The sequence below is a fragment of the Paroedura picta genome, chromosome 1 (genome assembly GCF_049243985.1).
Source record: "Paroedura picta isolate Pp20150507F chromosome 1, Ppicta_v3.0, whole genome shotgun sequence".
Lineage (NCBI taxonomy): Eukaryota > Metazoa > Chordata > Lepidosauria > Squamata > Gekkonidae > Paroedura > Paroedura picta.
The window spans coordinates 83,003,243-83,021,388 of record NC_135369.1 but is presented as its reverse complement, the minus strand read 5'-3'; the positions used below and the strand labels follow the sequence as shown (position 1 = coordinate 83,021,388).

Genomic DNA, 18,146 nt, shown 5'->3' with positions numbered 1-18,146 from the left:
GGTACCTTGATAAATTGTCCACATCTTTGGTGTCAAGCCACTCCAGATGAAAGGGGAGATTCATATTTTTGTCTCCCCCCCCCCCCGTTATTTAGTAGTGGCAAACATGGATCAGTACATTTGCAGTGGAATAGAAAGAAAAAGATTGTTGGGTCTAAAAATGAAACGTAGAAAATAAAAATGTTCCATTTCAAAAAACTTGGCACAGAAGAAGATTGTATTGTAGCTTCATTGAAATTGTGTTGTAGTGATGTTTTGGTTGTACGTGATTCTGTTTTTGTTTCTCTCCTCATAGGAAGAGGTTTAAACAAGAAGTCAAACTTTTGCTAACTACTCTGGTGGCAAAGTGATGCAGCACTATTTTCCACATGCCTTTTTTAATGGCATTTAAGAGCATTTAGGCATAGGAAAGGTAAATACTAGTGTGAGGGAACTTTCAAGTATGTATTATTTCCAAACTAGGATTTTCTAAGAGAAAAAACACAAGAAATAAATTTCTAGTTTCAACAAAAAATTTTCGAGAACACTATATATCAATATATAATACTTCCAAAGGCTCCCCTTTAATTGGTTTGAAGCCTTTTCCATATTCATAGAATTTTAGGTTTTTTAAAAAAAATGACATCCAAGGACTCTTCATTTTTTAAACCTCTTCCATCTTTTAGTGTCCACTTTCTGTACTTAGATGGAATGTTTATGTCAGCAAAACTGTCAACTTGGCTACTTCTGCTGATGATGCTTTTAGGTCATACGTAATATTGCCATCATGATTTCAGATATGGTATTATTTGACAGTGTCATGTTGTATTTACATGGACCTTTGGATGGAATCTTTATTATAGGGCTCTATGCAACTTTTACTACTCTGATGTAATTTTAAATTTTTGACCTGTCTATCACTGACTATATAAAAGCTTAGAGATCCGCTGTATTTGATGCTTTTGCTTTATATTTCTTTTAGGTTTTAAGTAGTAGCTTTCACAATTTGACTATCGTTTAAGTCAGATCATATGTTGCCAGTTAAGATTGTAAAATAAGGAAAAACATGAAATATCTTTCATCTTAGTTCAAATTAGCATTTCCTTAAATTTTGCATCTTATTCAATTCATGCTTGGATATAGCATCTTCTCTTGGGTAGTGGCAGTTTCCAAGAACAGTGAACCAATTAGTATTAACTGACTCTACCGTAAAATATTGTCATGAAAACTGTTGGAATAAAGTAGGATGAAGTGTAATGAATACAGTGTATGAGACTATGAACTCTACCTTTTGTTATTTTAAACTGGGGAGGAAGGAAATCCTTAATTAAAAACTAATATTGCACTAATTATCCATTAGAATAAATCAAATGTAGAAAACATATGGACTTTGAGAAAATAAATAGTACAGTATTGTATATTATATTAGATTCAAAGTTGCAATAGAGCCCATACATAAGGAAAATGACAGACTTAGTATTAAAACCAACTCAAATATATGGGACTTGTGTTCAGGAAAAAGAAATGGAAAAGCAAAAGCTCCTGTACCAGCAAGCAAGACTACATGATCGAGGAGCTGCTGAGATGGTCCTTCAGACAATTAGTGCCAGCAAAGGTAAAGCCTTTTCAGTTCTGTATGTCTCATCTTTGGTGTATCACAATTGGGTTCGGTCCAAACTCTATTGTTGAGCAGAGCTTATGGGAGATATTTAAGTGGTGTTTGCTTTCTTTCTGTAGCACCTTGCCTTGAAAAACCACTCATGTAGGCCAAGGAACTGTGAGAACAGTGGGATGTGTTGTAAGGGGGTAATTTGGAAAGGGGAATTAGCAGACCCCCCAGTCTTTAGTAAGTTGTACCATACTTTAATTTAAAAAGTTGAGTAGAAGAAGTATATATAAATGTATATATAAATGTATATTTTTCAGGAGAGATGGGACCAATGGTTGCAGCAACTTTAAAACTTGGGATTGCCATATTGAATGGTGGAAATTCTACTGTTCAGCAGGTAACTGTCTTGTATCTATATATTAAATCATTTCCTTTAAAACACAGGTATTTCTATATCTTTTTAAAGTAATGAATAATTTGTTGTTGGTTTAGGTTTGTAACAATATAAATAGGACTTGAATCTTTTAAGTGGAGCATAGATTCTTAAAGTAGCTAGCATGCAATCACACACACACACACACACACACACACACACACAGTGTGCAACAGAGTCCTTGGAAAAGTTATCTATGATGAGACTAGTTTAACAGATAACAGATAGCTTCAGAACCTCATGTTCACTATACAAATTACAGGACTGTTCCAAAACATTTTGGTTCCTACACATTCAGTGAGAGTGTGAGTTTGCTATGTTCTGGGCTGGGCCCCTCCTTGCATCCACAGGCTTTTCTTGGCTTTGCCAATTGCTATTGGGACTTGCTCCTCCACTTCTCTCACATTGCCCTGCCACTGACTGACCACCTAAGACCTTCAGAAGGGGGAGGGCTGAAAAAGCCTGGTTGCCACCTGGATTGGACTGATTCCTGTCAGGTAGCTTTTGACAAGCTAAAATGTCTTTTTACCATGGAACCCATTCTGGCTCACTCAGACACAAGCTTACCCCTTCATCATGCAAGTAGTCACCAATGATATGGATATGGGCAGAGTATTGTTGCAGCAGGAGGAAGAGGGAAGTTGCACCCCTGTGCCTACCTCTCCTGTACGTTTCCCACCACCCAGTGCCTCCAAAAGGAGGCAGCTGTGGTGAAATCCACAGTTACCACCTGGCAGCACTTCCTGGAGGGGTCCCCAGAATCCTTCCATGTCTGGACTGAACTAGGTGGTTCTGCACAAACTGTGGGAGCTAAATGCTAAAAAAATACCTTGGCCAGAATTTGTCTCTCATTCTTACTTCAAGCTGAATCATTTTTGGTCAATTGATTTTCTTGGCCAATGCTCTCTCCCGCCTGCCTCAACACAATTGTAACTAGGAGGTTCGAGTAGACATGTTGTTTACCTCTCATCATTTGGGCCTGGTGGTTCCAACCTGGAGCCAAGCCAAGACAGACCTATGCCCTCCCTCCGTGGACCTCCAGGGTGGGTGGATCATGATATATGAGGCCCTGTAAAAGGACACTGATCTTTCCCAACTGAGGGGATCACTTACAGACATCAATGGATTATTCTATCCAGGGCAGCAGGTACCAGGGGATCAGCTGGGCCTGCTTTTTGCTGCTTGCCAGAACAGTAAAGTGGTGGGTCATTTTGGGTTTATGAAAAGTATGGCTTGGTCTGCAGACTGTTCTGCTGCCTCCCCCCCCATGGAAGGATGCGGAGGACTATGTAAAGGGGTGTCCCATCTGTGTCATGACTAAGTGAGTAGTGGAGAAACTCTTTGGTCTCTTGAAGCCTCTGGAAAGGCCCTAGAGGCCCTGGGAAGCCATTTCCATGGACTTCATCATGATTTGGGTAGTAGTGGACCTGTTTTCTAAACAAGCCCATTTTGTACCATGTGCCTCCCTCCTGATGGCTCAGCGTTTGGCGGAGCTGTTTGTGCAGTACACTCTATGTCTCCACTTCTTCCTGGAAAAGATAGTTTCTGACCCTGGGGCTCAGTTTACCACTAAGTTTTGGGAGCACTCCTCAAACTTGCAGGGATGGATCAATCACTTAGCTCTGCTTACCACCTCAGCATGAATGGCCATGTGGAGCAGGTTAATCAGATCTTGGAACAGTACCTCCACTGTTTTATTAACTACCAACAGGATAACTGGACAACAGTGCTTCCCCTGGCAGAGTATGATAATTCTCCCCACCAAAACACTGGACTTTCCCCTTTCCAGGTTTTCTATGGCTATGCCCCTCAACAGTTCCCTATACTGAAACCCTTACCGGCAGACCTGAGCAGTGTCCCTCCAGGGATGGGGGAATGGGCGATGTGTGTGCGTGAGTCTTGGGAGGGAGTGGTAGACTCTTGGTAAAGCTAAAGCAAAGTATAAAAAGTGGGTCAATGAGGAAAGCTTCCCTGGTCCTGATTTCAAAGTGGGGGGCATGAATTTTTTTCTCCACCAAGCACCTAAAAAATTACCCAGCATCAGTATTGGAGATGAGTTAACTATTCTAGCCTCCATATCTGCATCTCTGGGGATGGGACAGAGATTAGAAGGGATATGAGCATAGCCTTATAGTGCCTAGCCTTGAAGGGCAGTTGCTGAAGTACAGATATTATATGTGCAGACCAGGGGAATCTAGTCAGCATTCTAGTAGCCATATTCTGAACTGCCTGAAGCTTCTGAAGGATCTATACTGTTTATTAGGCTTTTGAACCAGTTTATTCTGCTGCTATTGTTTTAAGCCATCTTACATGATGTTGTAATTTTAATAACTAAATATTTATGTTTAGTATTGGGAATTTTACAATGTTTTTTATATTTTAATTCCTTTTAATTGATGTATTAAATTATTGTCTGCTTTAGAATGATAGAATGGTTATTTAAACAAACAAATAAATTTGTCTTTTGTAGAAAATGCTTGACTACCTCAAAGACAAAAAGGATGTAGGCTTCTTTCAAAGTCTTGCTGGCCTCATGCAGTCTTGTAGGTAAGAACATAAGCCTGGTGTTTTGTAGGCTAATTTGTATTCTACTGAATGTGTTTTAGAATACCACGTTCATCTGTAGCACCCAAAAGAGCACAGTGCTACTCTGAATTTGATATACAGCATTAGTTATATAGGATTACAAATATATTCACCCTGACCTATGTGCCCCAAGCTAGCCCAGTCTCATCTGATCTTAGAAGCTAATTAGGGTTTGCTCTGGTTAATGTTTGGATGGGAGACCACCAAGAAATTACAGGGTCACGATGTAGATCTACTGAACATATTTTGACTTGAAAACCTGACACGGTCACCAGGAGTCAGCTGCAACTTGACAGCACTTTCTGCCACTACAAACATAATCTACTGTATTCAGACATCAAAACAAATATTTTTATCTGAGGCAGATACAAACTTTTTTTTCTGTAAATTGTTTTCAGTGTATATGATTTGGTCCTCATCTATGCTACTCAGGTTCCTATGGCACAGAAGATGACTTGGAGAGTTTCCCCCCATAATCTTTCTTTTTGCCTTGACAAGGGCCAGAGCTTTCTCAACTCTGGCCCATGCTTGGTGGAAAGAGCTCCCAGAGGGGATCAGGGCCCTGACAGAACTTACCGAATTCTACAGGACCTGCAAGAAAGGGCAGAAATATGACCAGTAAACTTTGGTTGTGCCTCCCTCACTCTGTGTACCCCCCTTCCCCTCACTCCCCTATGGGGCCATTATGAACTCGGTCAGTTGCTGATTTTAATTAATAATTAAATCTTTAAAGTTTTATGGTATTGTATTATATATTTATGCTATTGTATAATGGCCTTTTCAACTTTTTACCATTGAGAAACCCCTAAAACATTACTCAGGCTGTGAGAAAGCCTAGAAGTGGTGTAATTGTGCAGAATATGGTTGGGTAGCATAGATGTATACACGCCCACCTGGAGTGCCTCCCCTCTTCATTTCCTCCAGGCTCATCACTGGCCATTTGGAAGGGGGAGGGCAGGTCAACATAACCATATATGGTCATACCACCTGATAAATGTTTAATTAATTTTTAAATATATAAAAATTAATTCACTCCCACCCATTTGGGAAACCCTGGCTGAGAAAGCCTGGTTCATGATAATGCAATGATGTCTATTGAGAGGGGTAGTTTAGAAGCTTGACAAATAAAATAAATAAAAGATTACAAAACAGTCATGATGGAATCATTCTTCCCAACTTCATGCAGCTGTCTGGGCGAGAACTCTAATGATATCTAAGGAAATGGCAGAAGGTTCTGCTTACTTGCATAACCAACTCCAACTCCAGCCTCTCAGCAACCCACACAGACACCATTTCTCACACTGCTACAAGGTGCCAAAAAGAAAGAAGAAGCAAACCAAGCACCAACATTCTACATCTCCTCAAGCAGTGGTCATCCCATCTTCACTTCCACTTATTTCTTTGGTTCCTAGAGTGTCACAACTGGAGCTGTTCTTTGAATTTTTATGACAGTCTTGGTTGTGCCTGAAACTCTATCCAATGGCTTTTTTTGGCAAGGCAGACTGAGGAGCCTCCTTTGCTTAGAGTCTTATCTCTTTCAATACTACAGACATCAGGTAGATCCTATGCCAGACGCCAAGGAGATGCATCACAATCAGTGCCATTGACTTGAAGAGCTTTGCCATCAGCATTTGTATCCTGGCCACCTCTCACTCTGTCAATGGAGCCTGTGTCTGATCCTTGGCTTTGTTAGTGGATCAAAGGAAATTGGCTTTGTCAGCCTACTTTTGGCCAGAGGAATACATTGGCTTTTCGGATTCTAAAGAATCAGAAAAAGCATCATATTCATGACTAAGCAATACTCTCTTTGATCCACAAGTTGTGCCTGCTAATGAAGACTGTGGCAGAACATCCCGCTCTGACATGCAGTCCCTATTTCATCATGCTCTCCAAGGCTTTCCCAACACCTTGAGAGCTTCTCTTTCTCTGATCAATCACTATGACCACCTGGCCTTTGTAGGAGTTGTCTACTGGGAGGGTCAAGACTCCCAGCTCCCCTTCTAATTTCTGAGGCCTTGTCTCTTTGTTTCCTTCCAATCAGTGACTAGTTATCACAGGTATAGCTTACTACCCAGTACACCACTGGGGGAGTAGCCGTTTGCCTGGTCTTCCTCCTGGCTCCCCTTTTAAAATCACTTGTCTAAAACCGTGAAGGCTTATGTAATACAGAGAACCACCAGTAGCATCAAAAGTTACAAAGCATTTATTAAAAATAAATTCACAAGCATACTGTAAGTACAGCAATTGATTGAGCAAAGGATTAAAAGGAAAAATGCAGTTTGTTGCTCCCTCGATACATGTACTTGCAGGTGTTAAATATAAGGCCTTAGCTTAGAAAGTAAAGATGTTATACAGGGTTTCTGTTACCTTGAAACGTTTTCCAAGTGTGCAGGCCAGCAATGGCTGCCTCCCACAGACAACAGGTAAGAGTTTCATCTGTTTTGATGGAATCAACACCAAAGAATCCTTCTCCTTGTTCTCATGAGCTTCATCAACTCTCTCCTCTCACTGACTAGGTCAGGCCAGTTCAAAGAAGGTTTTCCTGAATTCTTCCAAATATCTGCTCCTTCTTGATATCACATTTCTAATTGCAGATGGAAGGAGCTGGGCCATCCTGTTCTCTGTAGCTAGATGTTAGCATTTCTAAAACAGTGTCTGAAATGAGGCTAGAAAGCAATTTTATTTCCTCTCCTGCCTGTTCTTTACTAAGAGAGAGAAAAACTAATTAAAGTGAAAGATGCATTTCTTTATAAAGACCTATGGCTGAATTCTTCCCCCCCCCCCCAAGATGGCTGAAGGCAGCATACCCCCGAGTGGTGGGCCAGACCCTGGGATTCATTATTCACCTTCATATACATCCTTGTAAGCAGGAGAAGCTTTCATCTTATTCAAATCTTTTTGGGTTGTTGATTCATGGTATATTTCTGTCCTTTCCACCTTTCTATTTTTTGCAGCTTTTAGTAGAAATATGTCTGCCTAATGATGCTTCAGTTAGAATAGATTTAAGTCTTTAAGGTGCCTCTGGACAGTTTCACTAAACAGCATGTTTCTTTTATATTCTAGTGTTCTTGATCTAAATGCTTTTGAACGCCAGAACAAAGCAGAGGGCCTTGGCATGGTAACTGAAGAAGGATCAGGTATTATTATCATTTGAATGAAAAATAATCTCCTATAACTTTTGTCTTTAAACTACTAAACGGAAGTAAGATATGCGAATATGTTAATTGAATGGCTATAGCAAAGCTATGGTATTTCTTTTAATAATTTACGCTCATATTGTCATGTTAATTGATTTTTGATAGGTAAACGTTTGTGTGAATAAATTTGGAAGCAGAATTCTTTTCCAAACAATGGGATTTGGATATCTTTTCCCAGCCTTATCATAAAATAGAGCTAACTGTTCCCAACCACCTTAATAAGTAACTGAATACATTCAGTTATATAAATTAATACCACATTTCATAAAAGGGTGGCTTCTTCAGGAAGCCCATTTCCTGACCCTCAGCAGAAAGCAAGAAAACCAAAAAGGGAATAGTGTCACACAAAACAACAAACCTTACTAACCAGTAGTTAAGAACCAAAAGGTTAGATGTTCACAAAATATAAATACACAAATTAAATTAATATTGTGCACAGCTTATAAAGTTAAAAAGTTAAAAATATGGACAGATCATTGGTATCACAATATATGCACCATATATCTGCAGTACAGAAGCTACTGGGACACAGCAGATTTTTTTTTAGCAGCTGTGAAGAAAGAGACTTACATTTGATAAATGGACATCTTCTGTCAGTTCTATTTTTATTGATCTTGTTATTCATAGAGAATTAATTGAAATTTTTCAATCTCACTGGCTGCATTTTCTAATGTATCACATGTGTGCTCAGGATTAGATCTCTGAGGAAGACCTATTTTAGGGTTGAAGCACATTACGTTATGTCTGTAATTGTAGGTCTAGCATTGTATGGTACATCTTATGCTTTGTATGGGGGAGGAAAGAACAATGTGTGTGGTGATACACTCATATTTCGGTTAAGCAATGCCAATCTTGATCATGCTGCTACCTATAAATCCTTTTTTCCTCCTATTTCCTCCTTTGATTAATTTAGATTGCCCCAATGAGATGTTTAAATTTTTAAATAGTTTTGAAGTTTTTTTCATGCTAAACCTTTTAAAAATCTCTCAAATTGAACGCACACACAAAACACCCAGTGGTTCCTACTTATTGTCTAACAGTGTTTGAATACATTTTATAGCCTGTAAATGGAATATGTTGGAGAAAGATGGCTTGTTTAGGAAATAATTTTACTATTAAAATTTTCAGAGCTCCCTGTTCTTTTAATTAAAGAACGCTAGTATCAGAAATTTTAGTTTCGAACAAGTTTTGTCTACTCCCTCTTCAAAATATGTTATAACTGAATTATTTCATATATATATATATTAATTGTGATGTAATATGGTGCCAAGTTGCTATTCTTCCCTTGTAGTTTGAATGATAGTTATTTTACAGCTTACTTAAATTAATCCTTTCCAAATTTTTGTTATAAAAGGGAAAGCCTTGACCATTTATTTACTATTCCAGTTCAGAATTTTGTAGTTCATATTGTTGGTATTGCATGTATCAATGTTTAGTTTCCTTCTACCATTATGCCTCAGTAATTCAAGTGTTTTCAACAAGTTAACAGCCAAGAAGATTAACTTGACTCTAAACTTTTTGGAAATTATTTTCTCTTCTCAAATGCATTTACGGTACCTCTTGGATTTTCTTTTCATCAAGTAGACTTTTTATTTTAACCTTCTTCATTCTTCATGTTGCTTAAGGCAGAAAGATAGGCATGCATGTATAACTAACACAAATGGCTTTTCTGATGTAAGGGTATTTGTGTACATTCTCATTGAAGGATTTATTTTTTCTATTCAGCTGATCTGATGTTTGATTATATCCAGAGTTAAATGGCCAGAGGCAATGCTGTGTATGTTTTTAATCTGCTGAAAACAAAATCTCATGTGTTTTCCCCCCCATTTTTTGGAAATAAATGTCCTGTCTTTCCCTTCCTCAGTCATCCGTCATGAGCGTGGTAATTATTGCATACAAATTGCCTTTTTTTCCTGTGTTAGCTCTGTGTCAGCACTGTACAGCTCCTGAACACTCTCTGTAGTCTGTTTTTGTATATGGAATTTTTAAAAGTGGGCTCTTATTTTATTATGGTTGTATTTTCCAAACTTTCTGTTTGTATGCCAACTATCCCCATATCTTTGTTTTTCCTCCCCTCCTCAGGATTTGCACAGTAACTGGCACACTAGATGTAAGAGCAGCAAGCTTTTTAATTTTTCTTTCTTTTATCTGCTTCCTTTGGTGATTTTAATTTTTTTTTCTTAGTGGGCCAAGTATTTGTGATGGTTGGATGTTAAAAATGTGTGCATATTATATTAAAATCCACCATGTGCTCTAGTCCTCCTGTAGCATTTCTGTTGTGTATTTAATGTGGCTTTATCGCTGCATTGGTTTGTGCAATCATAGGAAATCAGTGGAGGATCCAGAGCTGGAGGGTGGGAGCCAAGGGTAGAAAAGGAAAGGAGATGCTACTGACAAGAGCTACCTTTATGTTGTGCAAAGAACCTTTAAGCAATGCTGTCTTGTGAGTACAGAAACTCCTATACACAGAATTCTTACAGGAAAGAGGTCCTTTGTGAAGAAGGCAGTGGAATGCATGTGCATATTCACACGTTCCAATGAAGGGAATGGCAAAGTCTACTCATAGAGGAATCATTTATTTTCTTGTCTAGTAATGTTTTTGTTTGGTGGTAGGTTCCAGATTAATTCCTAAAAATCCAATGTCATTCAATAGCCCTAATACTTCGGCATCAATGGGAATTTAAGAGGAAGGATAGAAACAAACTTAATTTATGAGAACCTATGATATAAGTAATATCTAGTATAAGGGAAATGCTGATAATTAATGGGAAGTTGAACAACAAATAAAACAGCTAATTGTACAGCTCTCATTCTTGAACTGAAGTGCTGGAAAATAATATACTATTTTTTGTTCAAACAACTGGTATTCCAAGTTGAAGGCTATCTTTAAGAACCAAATCAGTCTATTTTCTGTTTGTTTAAATAGCTGTTATTTTAGATACTTGGGCTTACTAGAAGAAGTACATATAGACCTAATTGTAGGCCTTAAAACTGGTGGTATGATATAGAAGTACTTCTTTATACTAGCAAAGGAAAATAGCACAGTAAATATATCTGAATGATTTATTACTGGTTGTTTCCTTTGTCTTGTCTCTGCCTTCCAATCTCCTTGTATCGGTCCTCTCAAACTATGAACAACTTCAAACTTTTTGTTCTTAATACTGGACCCCCCACTGGTAGAACATTGGTGGTTCTTTACCAGATATGTATCTAATTTGTCTTTGTGATGTAATCAATGTTGTATTTTCTTTATGTATTTTGTTTTTATTGCTATAGTCATTAATGGGAAAAAAGTCCAAAAATTTTCACGTTTGTCAATGCATACTTTTCATCAGTTACATTTCCATTTAATTAATATAGTATATATTCACATCATTCGTGTTAAGCTTGAAAGTGCATGTTCCCTCTTTTTTCACAGGTAGTGGAATATATTACAAATATATGGCTTTTTACGCTTTCTGTACACTCCCACATATGGATTCTATACTGTTCAGAAGCAGTTCCCAAGAGCTCTAGCCTTGAAGTCAGAGTTCAAATCCCTCCCCTAAGAGAGAGCGTTGCCACTTTCCAGACACCTTGAGGGACAGGATGATGGCCATCCACTCTATTCTCTTTTGATCGTCCACTGGTAGTATTTCTAAATACCAAGTGCTTTGTTCTCAAAGAATTATATCAACCTACCTTTCTTCCCCCCTCCCTCCCTCCCTTCCCCCCTCTCTCTAATTTTAGCCCTCTACAAATGAAACCAGCATAGCTTGTTTTGTATTTGTTATTTTTAAAAAGTACACCCTGCCTCTGCAAAGCTTAAGTTGGTTTCACAAAACATCAGATGTTTAAATGAACACCTCAGTTATTTTTTGATATTCTGATGGGAACTCTTTACCATCTCACTGATAGAAAAAATATCCCCAAACTAATAGTTCCAGAAACTTGAAGTTCCAACTTCATACTTTCCAATATGATGAAAGGATCAGTTGCGTCAAAGATCATAGGCAATCTGACAACAGGGAAATAACTCTTAAGTACACTTTTCCACCCTGAAACCAGTATTACAGCCACCCAATTTACTAGCAATGTCACCTATTTCCACTTCCTAAGCAAATGAGCAGAAAGCACAGAATTTCATACATTGTCAATAAATACAAATCAAGCAAAGGTGTTTTCACCACAAGATTTTTGTCATTACCTGGCCTACAGCACTGTTTTTGTGGATGTGCTGAGCAGAGACGATACAGTGGGTCACAAGTAGTCCTTGAACCCATGCTACTTTCATAGAATCTTCTTACTATAGGATAATCTTTGTCTGGACCTGTTTACTATGGCATACAACAAGCAGAAAATTAAATGCTGCAGCAGTGGAGGAAATAGGAAAGGATTCTTGTTACCCAAACAAGGTTGTGCTTTGCACATTATCCTGCTGAAGATAATTTCTCCTTTTCATTTCCTTCAGAATATCATCTTACCAGTGTTTCTCTCCACATTTCATACTATTAAAGTACAATATCAAGTTATATATTAGATGTCAAGTAAGCATCTTCTTTCAGTATTCGTACAGTCAATGAATTCCAACAAAAAACCATAACATTTCCTCTGTTGCAGTAGCCTAAATAAAGGGTCTATGTTCTTGCTACATCCTCAGATTGAAAGGGTAGCATCCAGTGTTTCCTTGCATTATGAGGAGGCAAAATAGCTTGTCACAAGCACAAGTACATTTGTTAAGAGCTGTTGCTACACTCCTGCTGTCTTAAATGGTATGCAGAAATGCAGCATGGGCACAATTTTCATATTCCTTCCATGCTCTTAACATCAGGGTGTAATAGGATGCAGCATTTGGTGTAGATTTTTATGCTATTTTCTCTTCAGAAGATATCTATCTACCAAGTAGATGAGATTGCTCCTCTCCCAGGTATGGGAGAATGCTGGAACCATGAACAGAAAAAGAAGTAACTCATCTCTAGAGTACAGAGATCAGTTCACCTGGAGTAAATGGCTCCTTTGGAAGGTGGACTCTGACATTATACCCCACCAAGATCCCTCCCCTCCCCAAACCTTGCCTTCTCCAAGCATCACCCACAAGTCTTCAGGAAATAGGAAATCTGACATTCAAAGCATACATAGGGAAGTAAAACTCTCCCTTATGGTAGAAAATTTGAGGGTTAATTTTTTGACAAGAGTTCTAGAATTTTTCAGAGCAGCTTCTCTGCTAATACAGAATCCAAATGTGTGACTGCAGATGACTATTTTAACAAAGTTGGTTACAGGTAAGTAATTATTTAAAATGCTTTGTTTTACTAATCTTACTAATGTTGAGGATTCTCTTGGTTTGAGATCTTTATTATGTCAAATTTTATCAATTAGACACAGAAGGGAAAGTTGCAAGTGCTATTTGGAGTACTTTCAAACTGTTCACTACGTAGCAGAATTATCATAAACATAAGGTTATAGTTGCATTGAGATACATAAACGCACAGTTCCTATACTTTCCTTTTCCCAATAGCCTTTTTATTTACCCTGATAATTTGGTGCTTGTAGTAGCAGGACTTTCATGGATGAATAAGTCACAGTGCTTGAGGGATTACAATGATAAAGAATTGGGTGAAATCAGCCCTTCTCCTTTACCCATCATTAGAGCCTTGAATGGAAAAGAAAATAGGAGGCAATTTCACCCGATTTTTGCTCCTCCAACACTAGAGTCTCCATGAATTTTTCCTTTTATCTTCATCTAATAAAGTGCTTCTGGGGAAAGGGAGAGCAGAAAAGATCCATATCCACCAGTATGTTGTACTGATGACTGGTATATGGTTTGATGGGGCTTGTTTCCTTATTAGTTTGCCTAACATGGTAGCATAAGAAGTCAGGTAGGGATGCTGATTCAAAGACGTGCATTGCCTTTCCATTTTAGATGCATCCTATTCCTTTCAAGAATTTCTCACTTTCAGAACACAACTGATGGTTTGTTGGATGGATCTCATATAAAAATGTTTCTTACAAGCTCTCCTCTCCCTGGGTGCTTGTGATGAGTTTAATGGATGCAGTGGCTGGGAAACAACCTGCACTTTTCAAGAAAGCTTCTGGTTACTGTTAAGTGTATAAAACAGTTATGAAGTGATTTAATAAATGGGGGTGGGATAGTAAAATAAAGCTTCTTTCAGTAGCCCATTTTTATGATTGTGTATTGTAAATGTAGAACATGTTTTATGTATCTGTAATTTATTGCTGTTGAATTTAGTGTGTAATGATTTAGTAATCAACAACAAAAGCTTGCACCTGTCTTCTGGAAAGTACAGGCAGCATATTAGGGGCCTCCAGTGATTCTTTCATGGACAAGATAACTGTTAATTGGATAAACCAAATACATATTTATAAGGTATGATTGCAGAATATTTTGATCCTCTTCCATCAGATTGCCCTTTAGATGAAAATTCAAACTATGGTAGCTCTGATGAACGATTTGAAAAGGGGTTGTGCTTTCTTTTTTATAAAGTTTTTTTAATTGTCAGAAGAAATAGATGCAAAAATATTATAGGTTACATATAGTCTACCCCAACAAACTAAATTCGTTATAGATAATCAGTTACAATCTGAAGTGCATCTCCTAGGAGATGTTAATATTTTCACACAAATTCTAAAAAGTATCCCCAACACTCAAAAAATTCTTCTGATGGCCTTCCTTTTACCACATTAGTCAATTTCACCACAACTGCGAAATTTGTCATTTGCTCCAACACAGCTCTTGCTTCCGTGTTGATGCAACAGTGAATCTAGCTGCAGCCATTTCATGAAAAAAGAATTCTCTGGCTTTTATGGGCAAATTGGAAGTCAACATGTTGTTAGTTGCGAAGTCGTGTCTGACCCATTGCGAACCCATGGACAATGATCCTCCAGGTCTTCCTGTCCTCTACCATTCCCCAGAGTCCATTTAAGCTCGCACCAACTGCTACCCGTTCAAGGATTGCTGCCTTATCGTGGTGAAGGGTCTTGCATAGCTCAGTGAAGCTATGAGATATGCTGTGCAGGGCCACTCAAGATGGGCAGGTCATAGCAGAGAGCTCTGACAAAAGGTGATCCACTAGAGAAGGAAATGGCAAACCACTCCAGTATCTTTGCCATGAAAGCTCTATGGACAGTACATATTTAATTAAACATATTTAATTAAAATTTTGGATCTCAAAGAAACTTGAGATCCACCACATATGTAAAAAGGATCCCAAAGCATCGTGACACCTCCAACACTTCCCATCAAATTGGTTTGACATTCTATGTAATCCTTTAGGAGTTACATACCATCTATAGGAGTTACATACCATTTTATACCAGTTTTTTCTCAAAAGCTGACTTTTTGTTAATTTGTCATTCTTGAACCACATCTGGTCCCAGTCTTCTAAGGATATCTTTTGGCCCAAATTTTGCATCCGTTTGACCATACAATTCTTTACTTGAACCATTTCAGTCTCAAGCTTCAACAATTGTTTATATATTCAAGCTATGAAATGCGGTTGTGTGATTTTGGATTTGAACCCAGTTAAATTCCTAAGGATTTTATCAGTGGTTTTGGCTTCTTGTAATATGGACCCAATTTGTCTATGACTAAACCAATCAATATTTTTGCTTTCTTGTTTTAGGCAGTCTCAGTTCTTTATTTGACCATCAAGGATAACCAAATATCTATTCTTCTTTGTGGCAATCTACTTTGTGGCAATAAGATTCTATCAGAGATTTCAGTGGGGATCCTTCCAGACTCATTCTATCTTTATATCGTCTCCAGATGTTTAATAAACTGTTTCTCCATAGATTATCTTTCTTGCCTTTCCACTTTTGAGCTGCTGGCCATAATAGTCTTATTTTTGTTAACTTTATAAATTGATAAGTGTCCAAAAATATTCAGGCAGTTCAATAGCTTGGGGATTGGGACCTCTGGCCTAATAAGTGTTAAAACAACATCATCAGCATGACTTCTCATTTTAAATTCATCTTCGTTGGGTTTAATGCCTGTTATGTCCAAATCCAACCTAATCTTGACTGCTAAGACCTCTAAAACCAAATTGAGTTCTAGTGTCAAAAACTTTTTTTTAATTAAAACATTTTTGAAACAGAATAACCTTGTTGTAATATTGTAACATGTGGGTGCAACTTTTTGCAGTAACTTGATTTTTTTTTAAAACTCCTTTGTGTATGATCTCCGTTAGAACATTTGGAAGCATATTCTCTCTTTGATTCTTGGGATTTCTTCCTTGAAAGACTGCAAAAAGTAGTTCACTTTAGATCATCAGAGTAAAATCCTTGGCGTAAAGAAGGGACAAATCCTAGTCCATTATACATCTGGAGAAAACCTTTCACCCACAATTCTTACTACAGGAGCTGTTCTGTCTACTAACTAGGGATAATCATAGTTAAGGTGTTGGAATAGAAAGTCATAAACTTGCTTTACTGGATTTTTATTTTTGCTTTTTAATGGCAGTTTCAGCACAACCGACTCTTAATTTATAATACTGGATGTGTTTCTAAAGCTTTAGTTTTCAGCATATTTAATTGTTTCTTACAATGAATATCAGCATCCAGGTACATGAAAATATTCTAATGGCTTCTAGTTTAGATGACATGCTTAGTTTATTTAAAGAACAGTTGCTCTCTCCTATTGCATTCTGTCTCTCCTGTATCACCTTCTCTCTTGTCAGGGTTTTTCCTATGAGCATGATTTTTAAATATCTAAGTAAAAATTGAATAAATTTAAGCTGTTTTACTCCACAGTTTTCTAGGTGTTCTTGTGTTCCCTCTTCTTCCTCTCCATGCTCCTAGGCCCACAATGGGTGACCCTTATTTAAAATACCCCTAATTGTTTGATAATGTTAAAAATTGACCTTTTGAAAACATGTATAAATTGGTTGTTTTTTTTTTAATCTCATGACAAATGTTTTGGTGAGCCAGCCAGCGGCTGTGACTCAATGGTAGCACGGCATGCAGAAGTTCCCAGATTCTCTCCCTAGCATCTCCATCTGAAAGAACCAGGTAGCGAGTGGTATGAAAGACCTCTGCCTGAGACAAGTCTGAGTAGACAATACTGTTGTTGATGTAGTAAGGGTCCCAAACAAGCCTAATTCAGTAGATCCTTAATAGGCATTGCTTGTGTATATTTTTGGATGATAAAATCAGATGCTTCAGAAATTGATGCAAGGGTGGTCTTTTAATTTTTCTTCCTGTTGTTCATAAAGAATGATTAACACAGCAAGATCTCTAACAACTAATCCAACACGATATTTTCTGTCTTCAATTTAGGGCAGTAGCCTTATCTCATAGCTTATTTTGTTCATGAATACAAATAGTAGAGCATTTCTAAAATGTTGCCATGCTCATACTGCCACATTTTGAACAGAAGTGTATTTCTAAACTTTATCTTTTTTCTTATGAAAAGTCTGGAAGTAAATATGCCATGTTTTGATTCTGAAACAATGCAATAACATTGACAGATATAATATACATTCTCTTTTAAAGCGTAAAATAGTTGTATATGTGAGGGAAAAGACTTATATGACAAACTTTTGTAATAATATAGCTTCTGCTTTTCCATAGGAGAAAAGGTGATGCAAGATGATGAATTTACTTGTGACCTATTCCGTTTCCTGCAGTTACTTTGTGAAGGACACAACTCAGGTTTGTTAATAGAATGGGAGTAATCAAATGTTGAAGTAACCACCTTTAAATACCTAAGTGTAGACGTTAATTGGTTTTACTTATTCCTAATACGTATACAAATTTAGACCAGGATAGCCTAGGCTAGCTCAGTCTTGTCAGATTTTCGAAGTCAAGCAGGGTCAGCCTTGGATACTGTTTGGATGGGTTTCCTCCAAGGAATACCAGGCTCACGACATAGAGGCTGGCAATGACAAACCATCTCTAAAGGTGCTTTGAAAACACCTTGGGGTCACCATAAGTAACCTGTAACACACTAACATACAGTCGGATAGGGAAAGTATTTATTTAAAATACCCCTAATTGTTTGATAATGTTAAAGTCAGACGGTCTTCCCTGCCCCCTGCTCATCTTCCTCACTGCTGCTTCCCAGCACTTGCCATGAGGAGAAAGAACAGTCAGGAGGTAAGCCCAGGAAGAGGGGGTCCAAACCAAAACCAGTCAAACCCACGAAGGTAACAATTAAGAGCAGGGATGACTATGGCTGCATAATAAAGTTTCTTTTAATCCAGCAATACACTCAATATCTTACTTATTAAAGTAAAGTTTGGAGTTAGCCTATACGAGGTTTGAAATTTACTCTCATTTTCAAGCCTTCCCCGGTGGCTTAAACCTTAAACACCAATTAATGTACTCACAAAGAAAATCATCCTTA

At 37.8% G+C, this 18,146-nt stretch overlaps 1 protein-coding gene across 9 annotated transcripts in view; it reads left to right on the top strand.

The window, feature by feature from the left end:
- The window catches only part of RYR2 (ryanodine receptor 2), a 458,147-nt gene that overhangs the window by 395,989 nt on the left and 44,012 nt on the right, over positions 1-18,146 (top strand). For all 9 annotated transcript variants that reach the window (XM_077345372.1, XM_077345367.1, XM_077345356.1 and 6 more), the window contains 5 exons: positions 1,495-1,594; positions 1,906-1,985; positions 4,492-4,568; positions 7,671-7,744; positions 17,372-17,452. In XM_077345372.1, the coding sequence (XP_077201487.1) occupies positions 1,495-1,594; positions 1,906-1,985; positions 4,492-4,568; positions 7,671-7,744; positions 17,372-17,452 (412 nt within the window). The remainder of the gene's footprint in view (positions 1-1,494; positions 1,595-1,905; positions 1,986-4,491; positions 4,569-7,670; positions 7,745-17,371; positions 17,453-18,146) is intronic.